The sequence below is a fragment of the Bacillus rossius genome, chromosome 8, assembly GCF_032445375.1.
Source record: "Bacillus rossius redtenbacheri isolate Brsri chromosome 8, Brsri_v3, whole genome shotgun sequence".
Classification (NCBI taxonomy): domain Eukaryota; kingdom Metazoa; phylum Arthropoda; class Insecta; order Phasmatodea; family Bacillidae; genus Bacillus; species Bacillus rossius.
This window is the reverse complement of record NC_086336.1, coordinates 64,108,127-64,127,286: the sequence shown is the minus strand read 5'-3', so window position 1 is coordinate 64,127,286 and position 19,160 is coordinate 64,108,127. Positions and strand designations below refer to the sequence as shown.

The 19,160-nt window shown below is 39.5% G+C and overlaps 1 protein-coding gene across 2 annotated transcripts in view; it reads right to left on the bottom strand.

Moving 5' to 3' along the window:
- The window catches only part of LOC134535081 (intermembrane lipid transfer protein Vps13), a 119,635-nt gene that overhangs the window by 84,665 nt on the left and 15,810 nt on the right, over positions 1–19,160 (bottom strand). For both annotated transcript variants that reach the window (XM_063373940.1, XM_063373941.1), the window contains exons 9-18: positions 17,821–17,947; positions 16,539–16,785; positions 13,691–13,951; positions 11,348–11,500; positions 8,596–8,773; positions 6,420–6,606; positions 5,387–5,478; positions 3,416–3,581; positions 2,845–3,101; positions 1,418–1,688 (exon numbers count right to left, since the gene is read on the bottom strand). In XM_063373940.1, the coding sequence (XP_063230010.1) occupies positions 1,418–1,688; positions 2,845–3,101; positions 3,416–3,581; positions 5,387–5,478; positions 6,420–6,606; positions 8,596–8,773; positions 11,348–11,500; positions 13,691–13,951; positions 16,539–16,785; positions 17,821–17,947 (1,939 nt within the window). The remainder of the gene's footprint in view (positions 1–1,417; positions 1,689–2,844; positions 3,102–3,415; positions 3,582–5,386; positions 5,479–6,419; positions 6,607–8,595; positions 8,774–11,347; positions 11,501–13,690; positions 13,952–16,538; positions 16,786–17,820; positions 17,948–19,160) is intronic.

The window sequence follows — 19,160 nt, the reverse complement described above, 5'->3', positions numbered from 1 at the left end:
GCACAAAAAAGGTTATAATTAAATAACATTTTTGAAACATTTATTTTTAATGGTTTATAAATGATAGTGAACATTAAATGAAAATATGGTAGATGATAGCATTCCTGCTAAGTTAAATCATGTGGAAATGACATCGTGTTTACTTTTATCATCTCGCTACTGGGATGATGAGTTGATTTAATCATGGCCAATTTTTATTTTTTAAAAATAAACTTTTTAAAATACACTCATATATTAAAAAGGACAACATTAGAAGCTGGTGAAAAACTAAGCACTTGGAACAATCACGAAAACGAAACAGTCATTCGTGTAAATGTTTGCAATTTTTATTTTTTGATATTTGACCTCCGAATGTGAATGATTTGGTAATTGCTATTCTCAACTATTTGTGTCTAGGAATATTCGCACACCCCTAGTTTTCAGTGTTGGTGTTAGAGACGAGTGGTTTTGTAACTTCCCGCGCTGCTGGCCCGTAGCACCAGGTTTTCAAACTGACAGCATGCAAGGGTGGGCAGCCAGAGGTGAAAAAGCGGTAGTTGTTTATCGGCCGTCACGGCAGTAAGTTGTGCACAATGGCGCATGCTTGCTGCCGACTGAAATGTTTGGCAGGTGGTAGGGATGTGCGAGTACCCAATATTTTTGGGTACGGTCGAATCCACAATTACCCGTACCTGGAATCGTTGTACATACATGAATTCGAACAGTATTACGAATATTCACAAAAGTAATAAATTAATTTAATACAGCTCAAAAATACTAGCAGTGAAAAATAAAATTAGGCTACTATTACAAAAGTATTCATAATATGATGCATCAAAGAAAGATATGTAAATTAAATAATTAACACAGTGACATTAAAGAATTTCGAGATTTCGAGAGCTTAAACTATAACTACGAATTTCGTCGTATAGTAAACTATAAACTAAAAACAATTACATACCTACAAGAAAAAAAGTCTTGGCTATTTATTGGAGAAAAAATTGTTTCGTTTGCTGAAACGTTTATAAAACTGAGATTTCCCTGTGGCGTGCAGTTTATAACGATTGAGTTGGAGAATCGAATATGTTTTGGTTTTCTAATTTTAAGTGTTTATTATTAATTAAGTTTAAATAATTATAAACATTTTAATCTCAGTGTAATAAACAATTGCCAGTAGTTACAGTTAGAAAAAAGAGAACACACATTATTTTTAAATTAATCGGTTGTTTTTAATTATTCTGTGCTTAATATTCGGAATCGGATTCATATCTCAAATATTGCCAGAGATTCGAATCGGATTCATATCTCAAATATTGCCAGAGATTCGAATCGGATTCGAACCAAACTGAAAATCAAGGATTCGCACATCCCTAGCAGGTGGTAATTTTTCAGTTTTGGAAGTATGTATTTCACAGCCCGGGCGGGGGAAGGGACTCACTCCTGCGGGGCTGCAGGGCGCCCTCGGGACCCTCCTCGGCGATGGGCGCGAGCGGCGGCCGCGCCTGGCCGTGCGAGGGCGCGGGCCGGGGCGGCGGCGCGGGGCTCTCCCCCAGGACAGCGGCCAGCCGCGCCCGCAGGCCGCCCGCGAACTCCATCACGGACAGCAGCGCCTGCTGGTGCAGCAGGATCTCCAGGTAGCTGAACCGCAGGTCCACCAGCTGCAGCACGGAGCCGTGCACCGTGTGGAAGTCGGGCCCCTTCTTGTGCGCCTGCCACACAAGACACACACGTCCGTCACGGTTGTCAGGGACGTAGCGGGGGGTGGGGGGTGGGGGGGTTAGGGGTTCAACCCCCCCCCCCCACCCCCTTAGCACCAAATATTTAATTAATTTTCTTATTCATCACTTAAACAAATTTCATATTAAAATTAATAAAAAAATTTTCCGTTACAATATTTAAATTTAAGTACCGAAAACTACTAAAATAGCACTATTTTACACCTTAAAATCCCAATTTTCCCGGGGGATGACCCCCGGAACCCCCCCGCTTTAATATGGGGGGGGGGGGGCATGCTTCTTAACACCCCCCATACACAAATCTTGGCTACGCCACTGGTGGTTGTTACCGGGACTGTACCGCCTTCGGGCTGGCATCTGTTTCGAGCTGTACAAGTACATAACGTATGTAGCCTTGAGAACGTTTTACGAAAATTAAACTTGGGATTCACCCATAACTGAGGGGGTGAGAAGCCAAGAAGTACTGATGAATTTTTTTTTTAAATAATAAGAGTTAAGTGCTGTCATGAACAGTTAATACATACAAAATGTTGGTGACAAAGGGATACAAATAAATGTCTGTCATGTGCTGAGATCTGGAGACTTAGGAATCGACTGCTTAAAGGTTTCCAATAATTTTAAATTTAATGATTACGATTACTATTTTAACCAAAATACAAAAATTGTAGCTATTTTCTTTATTTCATTGAATTCTAATTCCTTGCATATTGTTTTTTACACCAATGATCAATGAATATTGTTTTTGCAGATAGAAAATTTTAACGTTGTTAAAACGCTAGTTATGTTTATTTGACTGTGGCCGTGATAAAAGTTTATCCCCCCCTCACTTTCAAGTTCCTCGAGTCTACCAAAATTTTAGCTTAAATTATAGCTTAAATGATATAACAAACATAAATTTTGAACTGCATGCAATTCAAAGGCATTTCAACAGTACAGGCATTGACACACATTGTACTTTGCCTGTCGGAACACCTTGAAATAGAGGTCAATGAAGTGTGTGTGTGCAATAACAGAAGAATAACTGTGAACTAGACACTCACGTACTTTGCCTGTCGAGACACCTTGAAATAGAGGTCAATGGAGTGTGTGTGTGCAATAACAGAAGAATAACCGTGAACTAGACACTCACATTCACATACTTGATGGTCAGCAAGTACGGCCCGCCGCTCCCATCCGTCATAGGCGTGTCAAGAAACAATGTTTTGTCCGGTAGGCCGATGTACTCGAGGCCTATGCCACCCAGGCGGATGTAAACGTTCATGTTGAACGTCTGCTGTTTCATTTCCAGCTCGAGTTTACTCAGCCGCAACTCCAGTAGCTTCTTGGCAACGCCTGCAGAAGTCCCCGCAGCCGGCGGCTGATACTTCAGAATACTCATCACGAAGTCTGTGAAACAAAGAAACACTAAGAGCCCTGAAAAAACAATCAAGTAATAAAAAACACTGGTGACTGCGTACTAAATGATCTCGCATCAACAGAATTCTCTTTCAAATCCATTTCAGGTAGTAACCGTCAGACCACCAGCTCAGGTATTTGGAGACAGAAGAATGAACAGAAATAGATAATACAAATTACCTGAGATAATAAGAGTCTAGGTCATCTTAGATACCAAAAAACTTGTCTAATGTAAACTCTGGTTTCTATTAAAGATTAAAAAACTCTGCAGAGAAAAAAAAAGGCATGAATCATCAAGACCATACCTCCCATTTCGAAGAAGATATCCAGCTCAGTGAACTGCACCGATTCCTTCAACTCTTGTCCCGTCTCCTTGCGTGTTCCAATGTCCTTCTTTAAAAGATCAGACGTTATGTCCCGTTCCTTTGAACGGTTCAGCATTGACAGACTGGAAGCCAATGAAATTGTATCCTGCAATACAACAAAATAAGTCAAACCTGCATTATTTTTTCTAGTTTGTTAATATTACAGCACTATCCGGAGAGAAAAAAAAAAAGACAACTTTTAATGTCGTAAGCTGCCAAGAAATTTTTTTTATAATTTTAAAACTAGGGTAACTTTTTTCACCTTTTACCTAACAAACAATAAACAAGGGAAGTGAGTTAGATTTAATTATTTAACAAAGAGCTCTAAATTAAATAAATACATCTCATTCAAACATATCTTATTCCTAACTAACAGAAATCATATAAAATAATTAAATAACATAGTACACAGAAATAAAAATAAATAAATATTTGGCTTTATTATGAAAATGGTTCTATCTCAAATTACTTACTTTATTCTTCATTGCATTTTAACTAGGGATAGGCCAAACAAATTTGCGAATACAATAAATGTTTAACATTCTAAATATTTAATGTTCAAATAAATGTTTCAATGAGAAATATTTAAGAAAAGTACAATCAGTACCAAAACTTGCATCTGTGTAATTGACAAGCACTACAGGCCCTATCAAAGAAAGGTATCTGCCATGAGCTACAGTGGTCTGGGAATGTTTGTTTAGCACTTCTGAGAACATTTGATACAAAATGAAACTAATTACGCCTATATCATATAAACCCATAAATATACTTTTATTTTATGAATAAAAATTTAATTTATTAAATATTTCATTAAAACTTAAATATCCCTGTTTTCGCTTTTACACCATGTTTTATCACATAATCGTCACACATTTTATATTAAAATAAAGTTTTAAAAGGAGGTGTACGATATTTAAGCAAGAAAAGAATTGTTTTTGAGGATAACTTTTTCATAAAAACAAAACATGTTGCATGAAAAGTATGTTTAATTAAAAAGTAGAGTATACAAAAGCACACCAAACTATTTAATTAATTATTCATGCAACTTAAAATAGAAGAACGAAAACAGTAACTCATGACGTTTGAAAAGTCTTTAAAAGAAAATTCACACATCGGACAACTTCTTGATTATGTTAATTAAATACTGTAAGTGGTGATATCCTAACGAATAATGGACTTAAACTTTAAATAAAATACATTTTTTATACGGGAAAAGAAGTTATGAGCAACATCCTACATGAGAAAAAATAACGTACATCTTATGGAGAAAATAGCGGGCGAAACATTTGACCACACTGGACAGGAAAACGTACTGTACGTGTACATCCTAAAACGGGTTTTGCTGCAATTGTAATGACTGTATTTTCCCATTATAACTACCGCACTGCCTGACAGCAACGTGAAAACCAATCGCTGTTGCACAATCATCTTTGGCAAGGCCATGTTTACTACCCACAAAAAAGTGTTTGGAATCTAATAGCGGGAGCAAAAACATGATGCAATTTTATACAAGAATTTTTTTTCCTCTGAATTTTGACGCCCTAAAATAAAAGTGTGACGATTATAAGAGTGCAAAGATTATGCGGAAAAAATACCACTATTATTATATTCCTCTCTATTGAGAACTAGATTTGATTTTGAGAAATAGTGAAGACACATGATGGACATGACTATTTTCAACAAGTGACTGTAGATAGAATAGTTTTTCACGTAATAAATCCTCTCAGCCCATGGATATGCGATAAAACACTTTAATTATATTCCTTGCTATTAAGAACTAGATTTGGGTTTGAGAAAAAAAGTGGTGACCCACGACGGACATGACTAGTTTCAACAAATGACTGTAGATATAGTTTTCCCAGTGATAAATCCTCCCCGAACGTGGAAGGAACGCCAACTGCGCTATCGTACCGGGTGCAGCACAGTCTGCAAGTCCTCTTCGGAGCTGGCTTCGGACCACGGGACGCTCGTCACGAGCACCACCAGTCTGAACATGCGCTCGTCTGAAACACACCCGCGACACGGTGAGCAGTCACGAAGGCCTTCTCTTTCGTGCGCGTCAATCCACTACTTTTTTGAGAATACGTCCACACGCAACATCCACTTTGTGCTCTGAATTATGAAAAAAATATTTTACGATAATTAAAACTACTAAAATTAGAATTCACATGAGAAACTAGACGCTTCCCTTCAGATACTACTGTTCGATCAAATTAAAATAAACAATGTACAATTTTAACATGCAATAGGTATAACTCCAAGCATTCAAACATAAATTTTACTTGTTTTAGATGATTAACCAAAAAAAGGTTTCTTCCATACACAATAAATTAGTATTATAACTTCTTACGACCAGGCTTATTTACGATACATAATGGGTTTTGAAAAATGTACTAACATCGTAATGTAAAAACGAGTAACTAATAACAGTTGCAAAAGTAAAAAAAAAAAGAAAACTTTTTAAAAATCTTTTTGCATAAAATGTGGTACAAATCCATGCTAAATAAATTAATTTCATTTAATTTGATAACTAAAAAAAATAACTTATTCATCGTTATAGTTAAGTTTTGACTGAAAATGCTGATTAGTTTGTATTATATATATATATATTTTTTAATAATATGCTATCTATTAATATAGACAGATTTCATTTAAAAAAAATGAAATGAAAACACCAGCAAAAGTTCCTGTTTCAAAAACAAAATTGGCCTGAAAATAAAACCCATGAAATGTTTCTCCAGTAGCCAAGGGCGTCGCCAGCCGATGGCCTGGGGGAGGGGGGGGGGAGGGGGAAAGTTGTGGGAAAAGTATGTATTTTTTTGCATTTGGCTACATTATTTTATATCTCTAATGCCCCCACCCCCCCCACCCCCCACCAGGCAGAGTCCCTTGTCAGTGGCGGGTGAAGGCCTCGACTGGCCCGGGAACCGGGAAGGAGCCTCACCGGAGATGCTGAGCGAGATGCTGGGCAGCCGGCACAGCAGCTTGAGCCTGGGCAGGCGGGGGTCGTCCGGCACGAGGCACTTGCGGAAGTCCAGCTGCAGCAGCGAGGGCTGCAGCAGGTGCAAGGGCGTGACCTCCTTGCTCGCGAGGGCGGCCTGCCAGTCCTCGCCCGACAGGCTCAGCAGCACCTGAGCCACACACACACACACACACACCGCACCGTGAGCGCAACGCTGCACTATCGCTTCATGCGTAACAACACAATACATAACCTCCAAATACTGAGCGCAACGCTGCACTATCGTCAAGTAGGTTCGCTTCATGCGTAACAACACAGTACATAACCTCCAAATACTACAAGTTGGATAGTGAAAATCATCAATGCTTCAATGTGTAACGTATAAATCCAATAAATGCCACTGTTTTACTATGCGAGTTGTACCAATTAACAAGTAAAAATTAATATTAATCATTTAACAACACACGGGCACCGTGAACATAACCCTGCAGGAACGTCACGTAGGTTCGCTTTATGCGTAAGAACACAGTATGTCTATAACCTCCAAATACAAGTTAGATACTGAAAAATAATCAATGATTCAATATTTAACGTCTAAATTCAATAATGCCATTGATTTTCTATGCGAGTTGTACCAAGTAACAAGTTAAAAATTAATCTTAATCGTGTAACAAAACACGTCGTATTCTTTAGTTTTACATTTCAGATACTGATGTGTGCTTAAAATACATAATTATATTTGCAGACATTTACACTAACAATAATTGTTTTCTAAGAGTGCAGCGTGTACCGAACTCAAAATGATACTATTTCGTAAATAGTAATAGCAAAAAATTGTATAGCCTCACATGTTTAATATTAAACCAGGATGGCCACTGGCTAATTCCCGTCAACCCATGATGTTATCTTGTTCTTCGCTTCCGCTGCCTAAACTCACCTGTACGCATATTCAAGATGGCACTGGCAGCATAAACGAAAATTTAAACATTCTAGAATCCCATATGCGCTCAAAAATGGTATTACTGATGTAGTCTGTAGCCTCAATAAGTTTTTCAACTAAGCTCTTTTTAACTTGCTTGATAAACAGATCATTCCAGAGGACTTTCAAAAATGGTTTCTCACCAATTTCACAGCAACAAAAAAATTCACTGCTAATTCAAGGTTTCCTGTTTTTCCAACTTGGGTGGCCATCCTGTGCACCGCGTTCATAAATAAAGAGCATTTACATATTAAAAAGATAATTCAAAATCTTTCATTTGAAAATTGAAATTTAGCTAAAAATACGATCACATAATCTCGTCTCTACTGATAGGGTTTTACGTCACATGATTATGCTTGAAGCTTACGGTGACAGAACCTCAGAGAACAAAGTGGACTCTGAACCAATCGGTGTTCATTCAGACGGGTCTGCCGGGGCTCTGGGATCAAACTCTCGATCTCGCCACACGAGCGCAACGAGTTGGCAATTACGGCCACCCAGGACCATGCAGGTATGAGCATTAGTAATTTACTACCACCCATTCCACGAAGGTATTTAGTTTCGTGACACACGGGTCATTGGTCAATTCTCGCCTCTCACCTCGGCAATCTTATCGATTTCTGGCAGAGACCAACCTTGATTTTTTTTTTTTTTTTTTTTTTTTGAGAGCAGGAGCAAAACACGGTGGTAGTTTCCTTAAGCCTGTGTGTTTTGATTTCTTGGGGTGCTCCGAGTTTTCCCAACCATTTTCATTCCAGTCACATCATTGCACTAAATGGACATCATTAAGCCCTAATTCATTTCCATGGCAAGTAACCATGAAGCATACGTCATGAATATCTGCCACTCATTTATATCCACTTTTTCAGCTATATTTTAGATTCACAAGCCCATGTACAAATGAGCATTGTCAAAAAAAAGGGATTCGAACCCCTCGTATGACTGCACGGCCTCAATCCGTCTGCTTCCTAGGACAGTGCAAGAAGCACAGCATGGCAACGTGATGAATCCGTTTCGCGCGCGTCATGAATATCTGCCACTCATTTATATCCACTTTTTCAGCTATATTTTGGTTTCACAAGCCCGTGTACAAATAAGGATTGTCAAAAAGGGATTCAAATACGACTGCACGGCCTCAATCCATCTGCTTCCTGGGACAGTGCAAGAATGGCCTCGCACCTGGATGTCGCACAGCTCGATCTGGAACTGGTCGTAGCTCCTGGATATCATCTGCTCCAGGATCTGCTCCTCGGTGCGGCCCCGCACGAACTGCTCGTGCACGGCGTCCTCCACACGCTCGCGCGGCATGGACCACATCCTCAGGCTGCCCAGGTTCACCACGACGATGTCCTCCACACTGGAACCACACCCGCCGCTCAACGCGCTGCGACACTGCGCCCCCTTGCCCTCCCCGGCTTCCGATAGTGTTCTGTTCAGTCATTCAGGAGGATCACCACGACTATGTCCTCCACCCTGGAACCACACCCGCCGCTCAACCTGCTGCAACACAACGCCCCCTTGCCCTCCCCGGCTTTCGATAATGTTCTGTTCTGTTGTTCAGGAGGATCACGACTATGTCCTCCACCCTGGAACCACACCCGCCGCTCAACCTGCTGCAACACAACGCCCCCTTGCCCTCCCCGGCTTTCGATAATGTTCTGTTCTGTTGTTCAGGAGGATCACGACTATGTCCTCCACACTGGAACCACACCCGCCGCTCAACGCGCTGCGACACTGCGCCCCCTTGCCCTCCCCGGCTTCCGATAGTGTTCTGTTCAGTCGTTCTGGAGGATCACCACGACTATGTCCTCTACACTGGAACCACACCCGCCGCTCAACGCGCTGCGACACCGGGACACCTTGCCCTCCCCGGCTTCCGATAGTGTTCTGTTCAGTCGTTCAGGAGGATCACCACGACTATGTCCTCCACCCTGGAACCACACCCGCCGCTCAACCTGCTGCAACACAACGCCCCCTTGCCCTCCCCGGCTTCCGATAGTGTTCTGTTCAGTCGTTCAGGAGGATCACCACGACTATGTCCTCCACCCTGGAACCACACCCGCCGCTCAACCTGCTGCAACACAACGTCCCCTTGCCCTCCCCGGCTTTCGATAATGTTCTGTTCTGTTGTTCAGGAGGATCACGACTATGTCCTCCACACTGGAACCACACCCGCCGCTCAACGCGCTGCGACACTGCGCCCCCTTGCCCTCCCCGGCTTCCGATAGTGTTCTGTTCAGTCGTTCAGGAGGATCACCACGACTATGTCCTCTACACTGGAACCACACCCGCCGCTCAACGCGCTGCGACACCGGGACACCTTGCCCTCCCCGGCTTTCGATGGTGTTCTGTTCTGTCTTTCAGGAGGATCACCACGACTATGTCTTCCACACTGGAACCACACCCGCCGCTCAACGCGCTGCGACACCGGGACACCTTGCCCTCCCCGGCCTTCAATAATGTTCTGTTCAGTCGTCCAGGTGGATCAGCCGACTACATAATGAACGTAGTTATGCAAAAAGGAACCAACCCACATGAAACCTATTCTGAGTATTTTGAAGTTAAAGTTAATTATAAATTGTAATTTTCCTATTGATAATATAATGTGGGTATAATTTTAATGGTCTAGTATAAATACTGACATAATAATAGCAACGACGGTACGATCAACCTTGTACTATTTCAATTTATTTTCAAATAAAATATAACAAAATTGTGGGTTGATTCCTTTTTGCATAACTACGTCCATATATAGTTTCAAGATTATAGTTCACTAGCATTTACACTTGTATTCTCTTAAGTAATTTTTGTCTTAAGATGTTTTAACTAGAAAAGTTTTAACTATATTCTTATTGGTTTTCATTTTTCTCACTAAATTATTGAGTATGTAAATGCAATTTTTTTCAGATTTTATTTACTTTAAAAATTGTTCTAATGCCTACAGTTTACGTTTGGTGTTATTCAAGAGCTTTCATGGTGATTCTAAAACATTTGGTACTGTCTCGAGTGGAAGAAAGGATGAGAAACTGGAAACTGGTGCACGACTCGGCGGCGTCAATTATTTTTCAGACTTGTCTCAGTGCCGAGGCTTTCACGTGCTTTCTGTAGGTATTCTTAGGATGGGAAAGTTTAACTCATGCATTTCCACAACATTTAAAATTTGACTAGAGAAACAGCAAAACATGCACGGACTTCTGGAAGTTAAGGATTTCTACGGGTAAATACGGTACTCATACAGTAAACAAAATTCAAGAAGTCAGAATGGTGACAAAATATCACATAGGCTACTTAGCAACAAATGTAAGAGAAACATTGACAGAAACACAAGACAAGTGCTCACAGCTGATACTTTAATACAAACACAGGGAAAAAACTTTTTTTTCTCCTTTTTCTCACAACTGTGCATTCAGGGTGAAATGAGTTTTATTTCTGTGTGTGTGTAGACAAGAAACTAACCTGTGAGTTTGTCCAGTTTTTCCTGTTAAGATTAGGCCTCTATTTCAGTTATCTAGCGCTCTGGGCCGATAATATTTAGTCGCCACCCTTCCTTTTCCAGTGCCCCCCAAACATCATAAAATGTTTAAAATTCAAGCTTATTTATTATTATTTTTAAAACAGCACATAATGCAATTAAATACTATGAGTTTACGTATACTGTATATAGTTAAATGAGTTTTGAATCTATTTCTAAAGTAGTTTGTTAAAGGCCTACAATGGTTGGTATGAACTAAAATTTCCCCTTGACAAGTGTATTTTAAAATCAAATCATTACAATACGTTAAAAAACTTATTTTCCCCATCCCTCAAATATTTTTGTCCAATGTTTTTCGCACTTCAAATCCTCCCACCCCTCAAAAAACTGTCGCTCTTGGCAAATGACCCAGTTGGCCCGATTTAGATGCGACGTAGTCAAGAGTATATATATACTTGCCCAGTGTAGAAGCCGTTCCTGGGTACGATGATGTACGGGGCCTGCAGGTCGATCTTCAGGTCCATTATCGGCGACTTGGCGATGACGTGCTGCAGACCCGTGGCGGACATCTCGCGGAAGTCCGCGAGCTTGGACTGCGCGGCGGCCTGGAGCCTGCAACGACCAGCGCGCTCAGCGCGTCTCTCACGCCCCCCGTCTCCCCCAACGACAACACTGCTCTGCCAACGTTCTGCAGTGCCACTCGTACCCGGTCAATTTCAACCAGCTGAAGCAGTGCGGGCACTGCTCAGCATTCCTTCCCCTCCTTTCCTATCCCCCTCTCCACCTTTCCCCTTCTTCTCCAACTTCCCCTTCCTACCCCCTACCCCCTCTTCCACCCTTCCCCGCCGCGCCACCAGCGCACTCTGACGTGTGTAGTTCCTGGCCTATGTAACCCGGCACCCAGGCTTATTTGCCGCAGTCTATCGGTCCTCTGAGCGAAAGTCAATAAAACTAAAACTTCCAAACGCCGAACATACATTCATATTTCGTTAGTATGAAATTAATGTACTAGTTAAAACATATGTATTCAACTATAAGGAAGGGTGGAAAATCCCTTACGGCACAGCCTCCATGCGAAGGGAGATTTAGAAGCACCTATTTATCCTGGAAATGTTTTTGGAAACTTCTATGAACTCCTGGAACATTTTAAGAACTTATGTTCTCAAATATTCTAAAATGATCGATTAAACATTTTTCTCATATTCCATGCAGCGAAAATATTTTGAATGTGTTTTAAATCAACGCATTCAGCAATGAATTACTTAGAATAAAATTCATATTATGCCTATTAAAGTATATATAAAAAAATTTTTTTAACCTTCGAACACACACTATTTTTATCCCTTGCACTAATACGTGGTTGATAAAAAATATTTCTTTGAAACAAGGTTATGATAATATTAAGGTGGTTTTAAATCAATTTGAATAACTATGATAATAAAGAAGTTTTGAATTTTTTTTCTTCTTTCAGTCTATTTATTTAATTTAAAACATTCTAAATGTTTTAAAAAGCTGTTTTCTTAAACTTAAATATGAAGGCAAAGATATAATAATAATTAAAGAATCAATCAATGTTATATAAATACAACAAATGAATCTACTAACAAATTGAAAATTGTATTAACATAATTAATTACAACAAATTGTTTTGAAGCACGAAAATAATTTACTTCGGTCAGTAAAAATCAGTACAACCAACATGTGAACGGCATTGACAAAGATAGCGGTGAAACAATAAAATCACAATAACTGTAGTGTCTAAAAATAACACCAGTTACGCTAAAACTAATGTAAACGTATATTAAAAAAATTAAGATAGATTTTTTTTAACATTATATAACATAAAGAAGAAATTTAACAAAATTTCTCGCAAATGTGTCAAAGGCATGATAGTTAGCCATTTTCCATCTAAAATGCTGAAATAAGCATTTTACATTTGGAATTGCTGAAATAAGCATTATTATTAGCGTTATAGCATTGCTATTTTTAAACATTGCTATTTTTAAGCATTTTACATTGAGAATAGCTGAAATTAGCATTATTATTAGCGTTATAGCATTGCTATTTTTAAGCATTGCTATTTCTAAGCATTTTACATTTGGAATAGCTGAAATTAGCATTATTATTAGCGTTATAGCATTGCTATTTTTAAGCATTGCTATTTCTAAGCATTTTACATTTGGAATAGCTGAAATTAGCATTATTTTTAGCGTTATAGCATTGCTATTTTTAAGCATTGCTATTTCTAAGCATTTTACATTTGGAATTTTTTAAATTAGCATTATTATTAGCGTTATAGCATTGCTATTTTTAAGCATTTTACATTCGGAATAGCTGAAATTAGCATTATTACTAGCGTTATAGCATTGCTATTTTTAAGCACTGCTATTTTTAAGCATTTTACATTTGGAAATGCTGAAATTAGCATTATTATTAGCGTTATAGCATTGTTATTTTTAGGCATTGCTATTTATAAGATAAGCATTTTACATTTGGAATTTTTTAAATTAACATTATTATTAGCATTATAGCATTGCTATTTTTAAGCCTCGCTATTTTTAAGCATTTTACATTTGGAATTGCTGAAATTAGCAATATTATTAGCGTTATAGCATTGTTATTTTTAAGCATTGCTATTTTTAAGCATTTTACATTTGGAAATGCTGAAATTAGCATTATTATTAGCGTTATAGCATTGTTATTTTTAAGCATTGCTATTTTTAAGCATTTTACACTTGTAATTGCTGAAATGATCATCATAAAGTGTTAAGAGCAGGTCTCCAACAACAGCGGGTCACTCACTGGTGCAGCGAGGCGGTCTCCGGCTTCCTGAACACGTCGACCAGCTTGTTGACGGTCTGGGCGTCGTACACGACCCGCACCGGCTGCGAGGACACCCTCACCCGCTGGTCGCAGCCCCCGTCCAGGGGGTTCGTCTCGAACATCACGTCCAGCAGCACTCCCCGTTCCGCCCCCGCGCTCGTCTGCGTGGCCACCAGCTGCGGCTCCACGGGGCCTTGCTTGATGCCCAGCATCGAGAACTCCTGCACCTTCACGCCCACCCTGGAAGTCCACACGCATCGCCGTCAGGGGCGCAACAACAGGGGGCAAGGGGGGGCAAAGAAAGTGCTGTGTAATCAATTTTTTAGATAATAAAACTGCTTAAATAGCACCATCTTCCACCTTGAAATACAAATTTTCCCGGGGGAGGATCCCGCCAGGCACCCCCCCCCTCCCCCCGCTTCAATAGGGGAGGATAGATGATTCTTTATAAAAAGGTATATTTCCCCCCCTTAGAAAATTTAGTTGTTGCGCCCCTGATCGCTGTGGTTGTCTCGTGCTACCCTCGGTGGGAACAATTACCTGTAACATCACTGCAGATACGTAAGGAACACAAAACTCAAATCACTCCATTCTCATTTCAAAATGATGCAGGGAAATAACAGGTTTAATGTTTTAATCATGCAAAGTTATACAAGGTTTTACCCGCTGTCCCGGCGCAAAAATTTAAATTAAAGTTGTTGAGAATATTGCAAAGTAGCGTTAACAATTACGTACAGGGAATAGTGATTTTTTGCATCTGCGTATGGTAAGTTAGGGCATTGATCGGTCTCAGTTTCCAGTTCCTTGGCAAACAATCCCTCTGGCTCGAATGTGCGAAAGCAAAGTATGTTATTGTGTTCGGTAATTAGTGAAATAGAATTTTTTTGTTGTAAATGATACTTGTCCAAATTCAATTTTTTTCGATTTCCCCCTCCCTGCCTCATAACGCCACACCGCCGGGCCCAGTGGTTTAACGTAACCGGCCCAGTGTATAAACACTGGGCACAACAAAAATTGTTTAAAGATTCATCCAATGTTCCCCTCCAAGGAAATATGGATCGAACCAAGTGAAATATAATTTTTGAAGCAAAGGCCTGTCAACAACAATGTTGTTAGAGAATAAAAAAAGAAAAGAAAAAATGGCTGTGTGTACATGCATTAAAAGTTATAGTTACTTGACATAATAAATAAACCCTGCCCTTAAGAATATGAAATTATTATAGTCATCGAGTATTTGGCTTGGAAATCTCTGGATGGGAAAAATGTAAAAATGTAGTTGACTGGGTTGGAAGTGCTAAGGCTGGCATGATAATTAAATAAATACTCAGTACTATTCAATATTATTGTAAACACATGCATAAAATTAATTATTTAGTGTAGCAAAATAATTGAGATGAATGTACATGAATACATGTGTCAAATGCATCTGATTAGAGAAAGGGCGTAGTACATTTTGATCCCCTTTAAAAATCTCTAGTGTATCCCAACAGATTTTAATGACTATAACTAGCTTTAGTTTTGCATGACAATAATTAATAGAAATAAAATAAAAGAACAGGAGTGATGTTATGAATGTGTTTGGTAAAGTATAAATTCAATCAAACTAAAAAAAACACTGTGAACAAGTGATATTACATTTTTCAAATGCTAGTTGTCTGAAAATGAGATTATTACATCACATCTCCCTCTCACTGTCGCTCAAGTTCAACAAAAAAAAAATCTTCTGCAATTACATACCATAATTTTGGTTATAGCCTAAGATAAATTTATCATTTTATTTCATGTACTGTACAGTCTGACACAATTCACTTTATACATGGTTCGATGTGCCAAAACTATTGTAGTATGTTCATGCCAATCTGTATTATGATTAAAGAAAAAAATACAATTTAAAAAAAATTTGTATACAACTTTGAATAGATACAAAAATTCTAGAATAAAATAATTTTCAAAGAAAACTGTGCATTATTAGTGAGTCAAAAACACTTGAAAACACATTCAACTGTCATTAAAAGACAAATCCCTTTGTTTGATAGAGTTTGGTAATTTTTAGGGATGTGCGAGTACCTGATATTTTCGGGTAAGGTTCGAATCCACAATTACCCGAACCCGGAATCGTTGTACACACATGGATTCAAACAGTATTACGAATATTCACAAAAGTTATTAATTAATTTAATACGGCTAAAAATACTAGCAGTGAAAAATAAAATTAGGCTACTATTACGTAAGTATTTAAAATATGATGTATCCAAGAAAGATATGTAAATTAAATAATCAACACAGTGACATTAAAAGAATTTCGAGATTTCGAGAGCTTAAACTATAATTACGAATTTCCTCGTATAGCAAAGTATAAACTAAAAACAATTACATACCTACAAGAAAAAAAGTCTTGGCTATTTATTGGAGAAAAAATGGTTTAGTTTGCTGAAACGTTTATAAAACTAAGATTTCCCTGTGGCGTGCAATTTATTAAGATTGAGTTGGAGAATCGAATATGTTTTGGTATTCATATTTTAAAGTGTTTATTAATTAAGTTTACATAATTATAAATGTTTCAATCTCAGTGTAATAAACAATTGCCAGTAGTTACAGTTAGAAAAAAGAGAACGCAAATTATTTTTAAATTATTCAGTTATTTTTAATTATTCTGTGCTTAATATTCGGAATCGGATTCATATCTCAAATATTGCCAGGGATTCGAATCGGATTCGAACCGAACTGAAAATCAAGGATTCGCACATCCCTGGTAATTTTCCGTGATTTTCCCCAGGTCGGATCACGGACCGGCCGAGGAAGGACAGGGGCGCTGCGAGCGACTCACTTGACGGCGGACGCCGAGGGCCGCTGCTGCGCCTCCAGCCACATGCCCTTCACCTCGGCCAGCAGGATCTTGGGGTCCGTGTAGCTGTCGTCGCGCACCGTCACGGCCAGCGCCTTCAGGTCGAAGGTCACGAGCACCGCAATGAACGTGTCGGGGTACGAGGTGGGCACCACGCCCTCGTGGTAGTCGATGGCCCGGAACAGCTTGCTCTTCTCCTCGGGCGTCATGGCCTCCTCGAACTGCTTCGCTGCGTTTGGCAAACGTGACACGTCCTGTAGCACGGCGGGGAACGACCGATTTCCAGTGCTTCTGTGGGGCACGTCGACACTGAAATCGGTGGGCTCGCTGGCATCCCGGCGGGAAGTGACAAAAAGTCACCCCCGAAAAAACCAGTACCTCCCAAACCAATGCGAACAGCAATGTAAAAACCCCCAACCCCACCGCATGGTAGACTCTTTTCTACTCTGTCCAACTCTTCTTTCAGAACCATCCTTCTGTTTCCCGTAAGCATCCTGCTTGATATTAATGCATGAAATTTTTGCAGGGTTTTCCCTGTGTCTATGCAGGTTTTACCTGGGCTCAAAGTCTAGAATAGTCAGCGAGGGGAGTAAGTCATGGCACCAATCGCTGCCATGGCTGGCCAATCCCCCTCCTGGCACATGGTGCATGCTACCCCTCCTGCATGGCTAATACCCTGCGTGTTTAGAGCGTATAGGCTTCGGCCTGAGACGCACTTAGTCTCCCTCCCTAACCCGGAACCCTCTCCAACACTCTCAGTTTTTAGTTAGGTTAGTAAAAAACATTTAAAAAACACTGTAATTGTTATTGCTCCGATGGACTGGGCAAGGTGGTGCATTACACTCATACTTGGCAGGACCCGCATTTCTATGCCAATGGTTTCTCATAATCACTCTCGACAAACAATAGGACGATTTCCTTAAGACCATGCCATTTTGGTCTAGTACATAAAATATTATTTTATAAATAAAATTCATAGTTTACTGGCCAGAAACACAAAAACATACAAATACGACTTTCTCTAGCCAAATACCACAAAACAAAAATTTTTTAATTCACCCCTTTCAGGAGCTCCACGAAATTAGGTTTCATGAGGTTGTACAGAAAACTTGGCCATATCTACCAATTCTGGGGAATCTAACAGATCATTAAAAAGAAAATAAAGTTTAAAATTTAAAGTTTTTTTTTTATATATATTTATCGGTGAATCAAACACAGTTGTGATGAGAGTCTTCCATAGAGAAGCAGTTGCATGTGTATGTACCTATAGCAGCTGCTGAGAGTGCGCTGTCGTCTTCCTGCTTCTTGCTGGTACCCCACCACCCACTGAACCAACCAGTCGTCGCCGCTGCCGCCTTCTTCTCCGCTGTCACACGGCCCTCCCTTTCCACCTGCCAACAGGAGCCAAGTAGGAAATGTATTTGTTTTTAAAACAAAAACAAATAAAAGAGGAAAATACAACCGAATCAGGTAGTTTCAAATGGTAAATGGGCAATAACTTAGTACTAGTGGTGCAGTCTAGTTGGTCATAAGTAGTGACACCTGTATTTCACGATTTTCATTTCATGTAAAGGTATTTCACAAAACACTGTAGCTTTTTCTAAGAGTCATGGTAAATAGTGAGGGTGCAGCAGTACGGTGACCACAATCTCATTGGCCCCGTCAAGAGCGCACTGTATAAATAATATGTGGAAAAGGATAGTCGAAGCACATTTTAAGAAACAGTTGTTACTGCAGCGAATTCAATCAAATTTTGAGTATGGTGCTTGTATAGAAATTATATTTTTTTTAGTATAGAATAACAAACAAAATTGTGATGATGCGCAAATACATCTAAAAAAAAAACAAATCATAAATACAGTATGAGATTATGTAAAATCAGCCACCATTGATAGCAAATTCAATACTCATCTATAATGTTCATAATAATGAACTGGTGGGACAATGTAACCATTATATGCTGAAGTACATACTCAAATTGTAAAAAATACCTTTTTAATCAATTCTGCATCAACTAATCATGTCTCCTACTGTACGAGCTTCACAATTACATACTAGATTTATAATCCTAGATTACTCCAGGTTTGTATTAATGATGTTTCATGAATGTTTTATCACGTCCCTAGAGCAAACAGTTAACTAATTGAATTTTTTGAGCTTTAGGCTCGAGTAGAGTACTTAAAACTCGACTCCACTCTAAATTTCGAGTATTCATGCACCCTACCATTTATTGTGTCCAACGAACAAAAGTAAGCACATCTGACCTCCTTGACACACACTGACGGCTACCCCTAGTAAGTCAACTGATATAAGGACACGAGGCAGGATGGGAGGTGAAAAGCTTGCGACAATATTGCAGTATTCCAGTCACACAATGTCGCAGAAAGGCATCCGTAAACAGACGGACGGGACACGTCTGTAAATGAACGGTGAAGTGGCAGTTCCTAAAACCAACGTCTGAATCGGAAGCAGGCTTTTAGCAGCGGCGGCAGGCGGGCAGGCTCTTGTAGCTGAAAGTCGCAGGTATCGAAGTGACAAAAGGCCTATGTGAATATTCAAAGTTTCAAAAATATTGAAACAAATAATTTATTATTTGTATTTGAT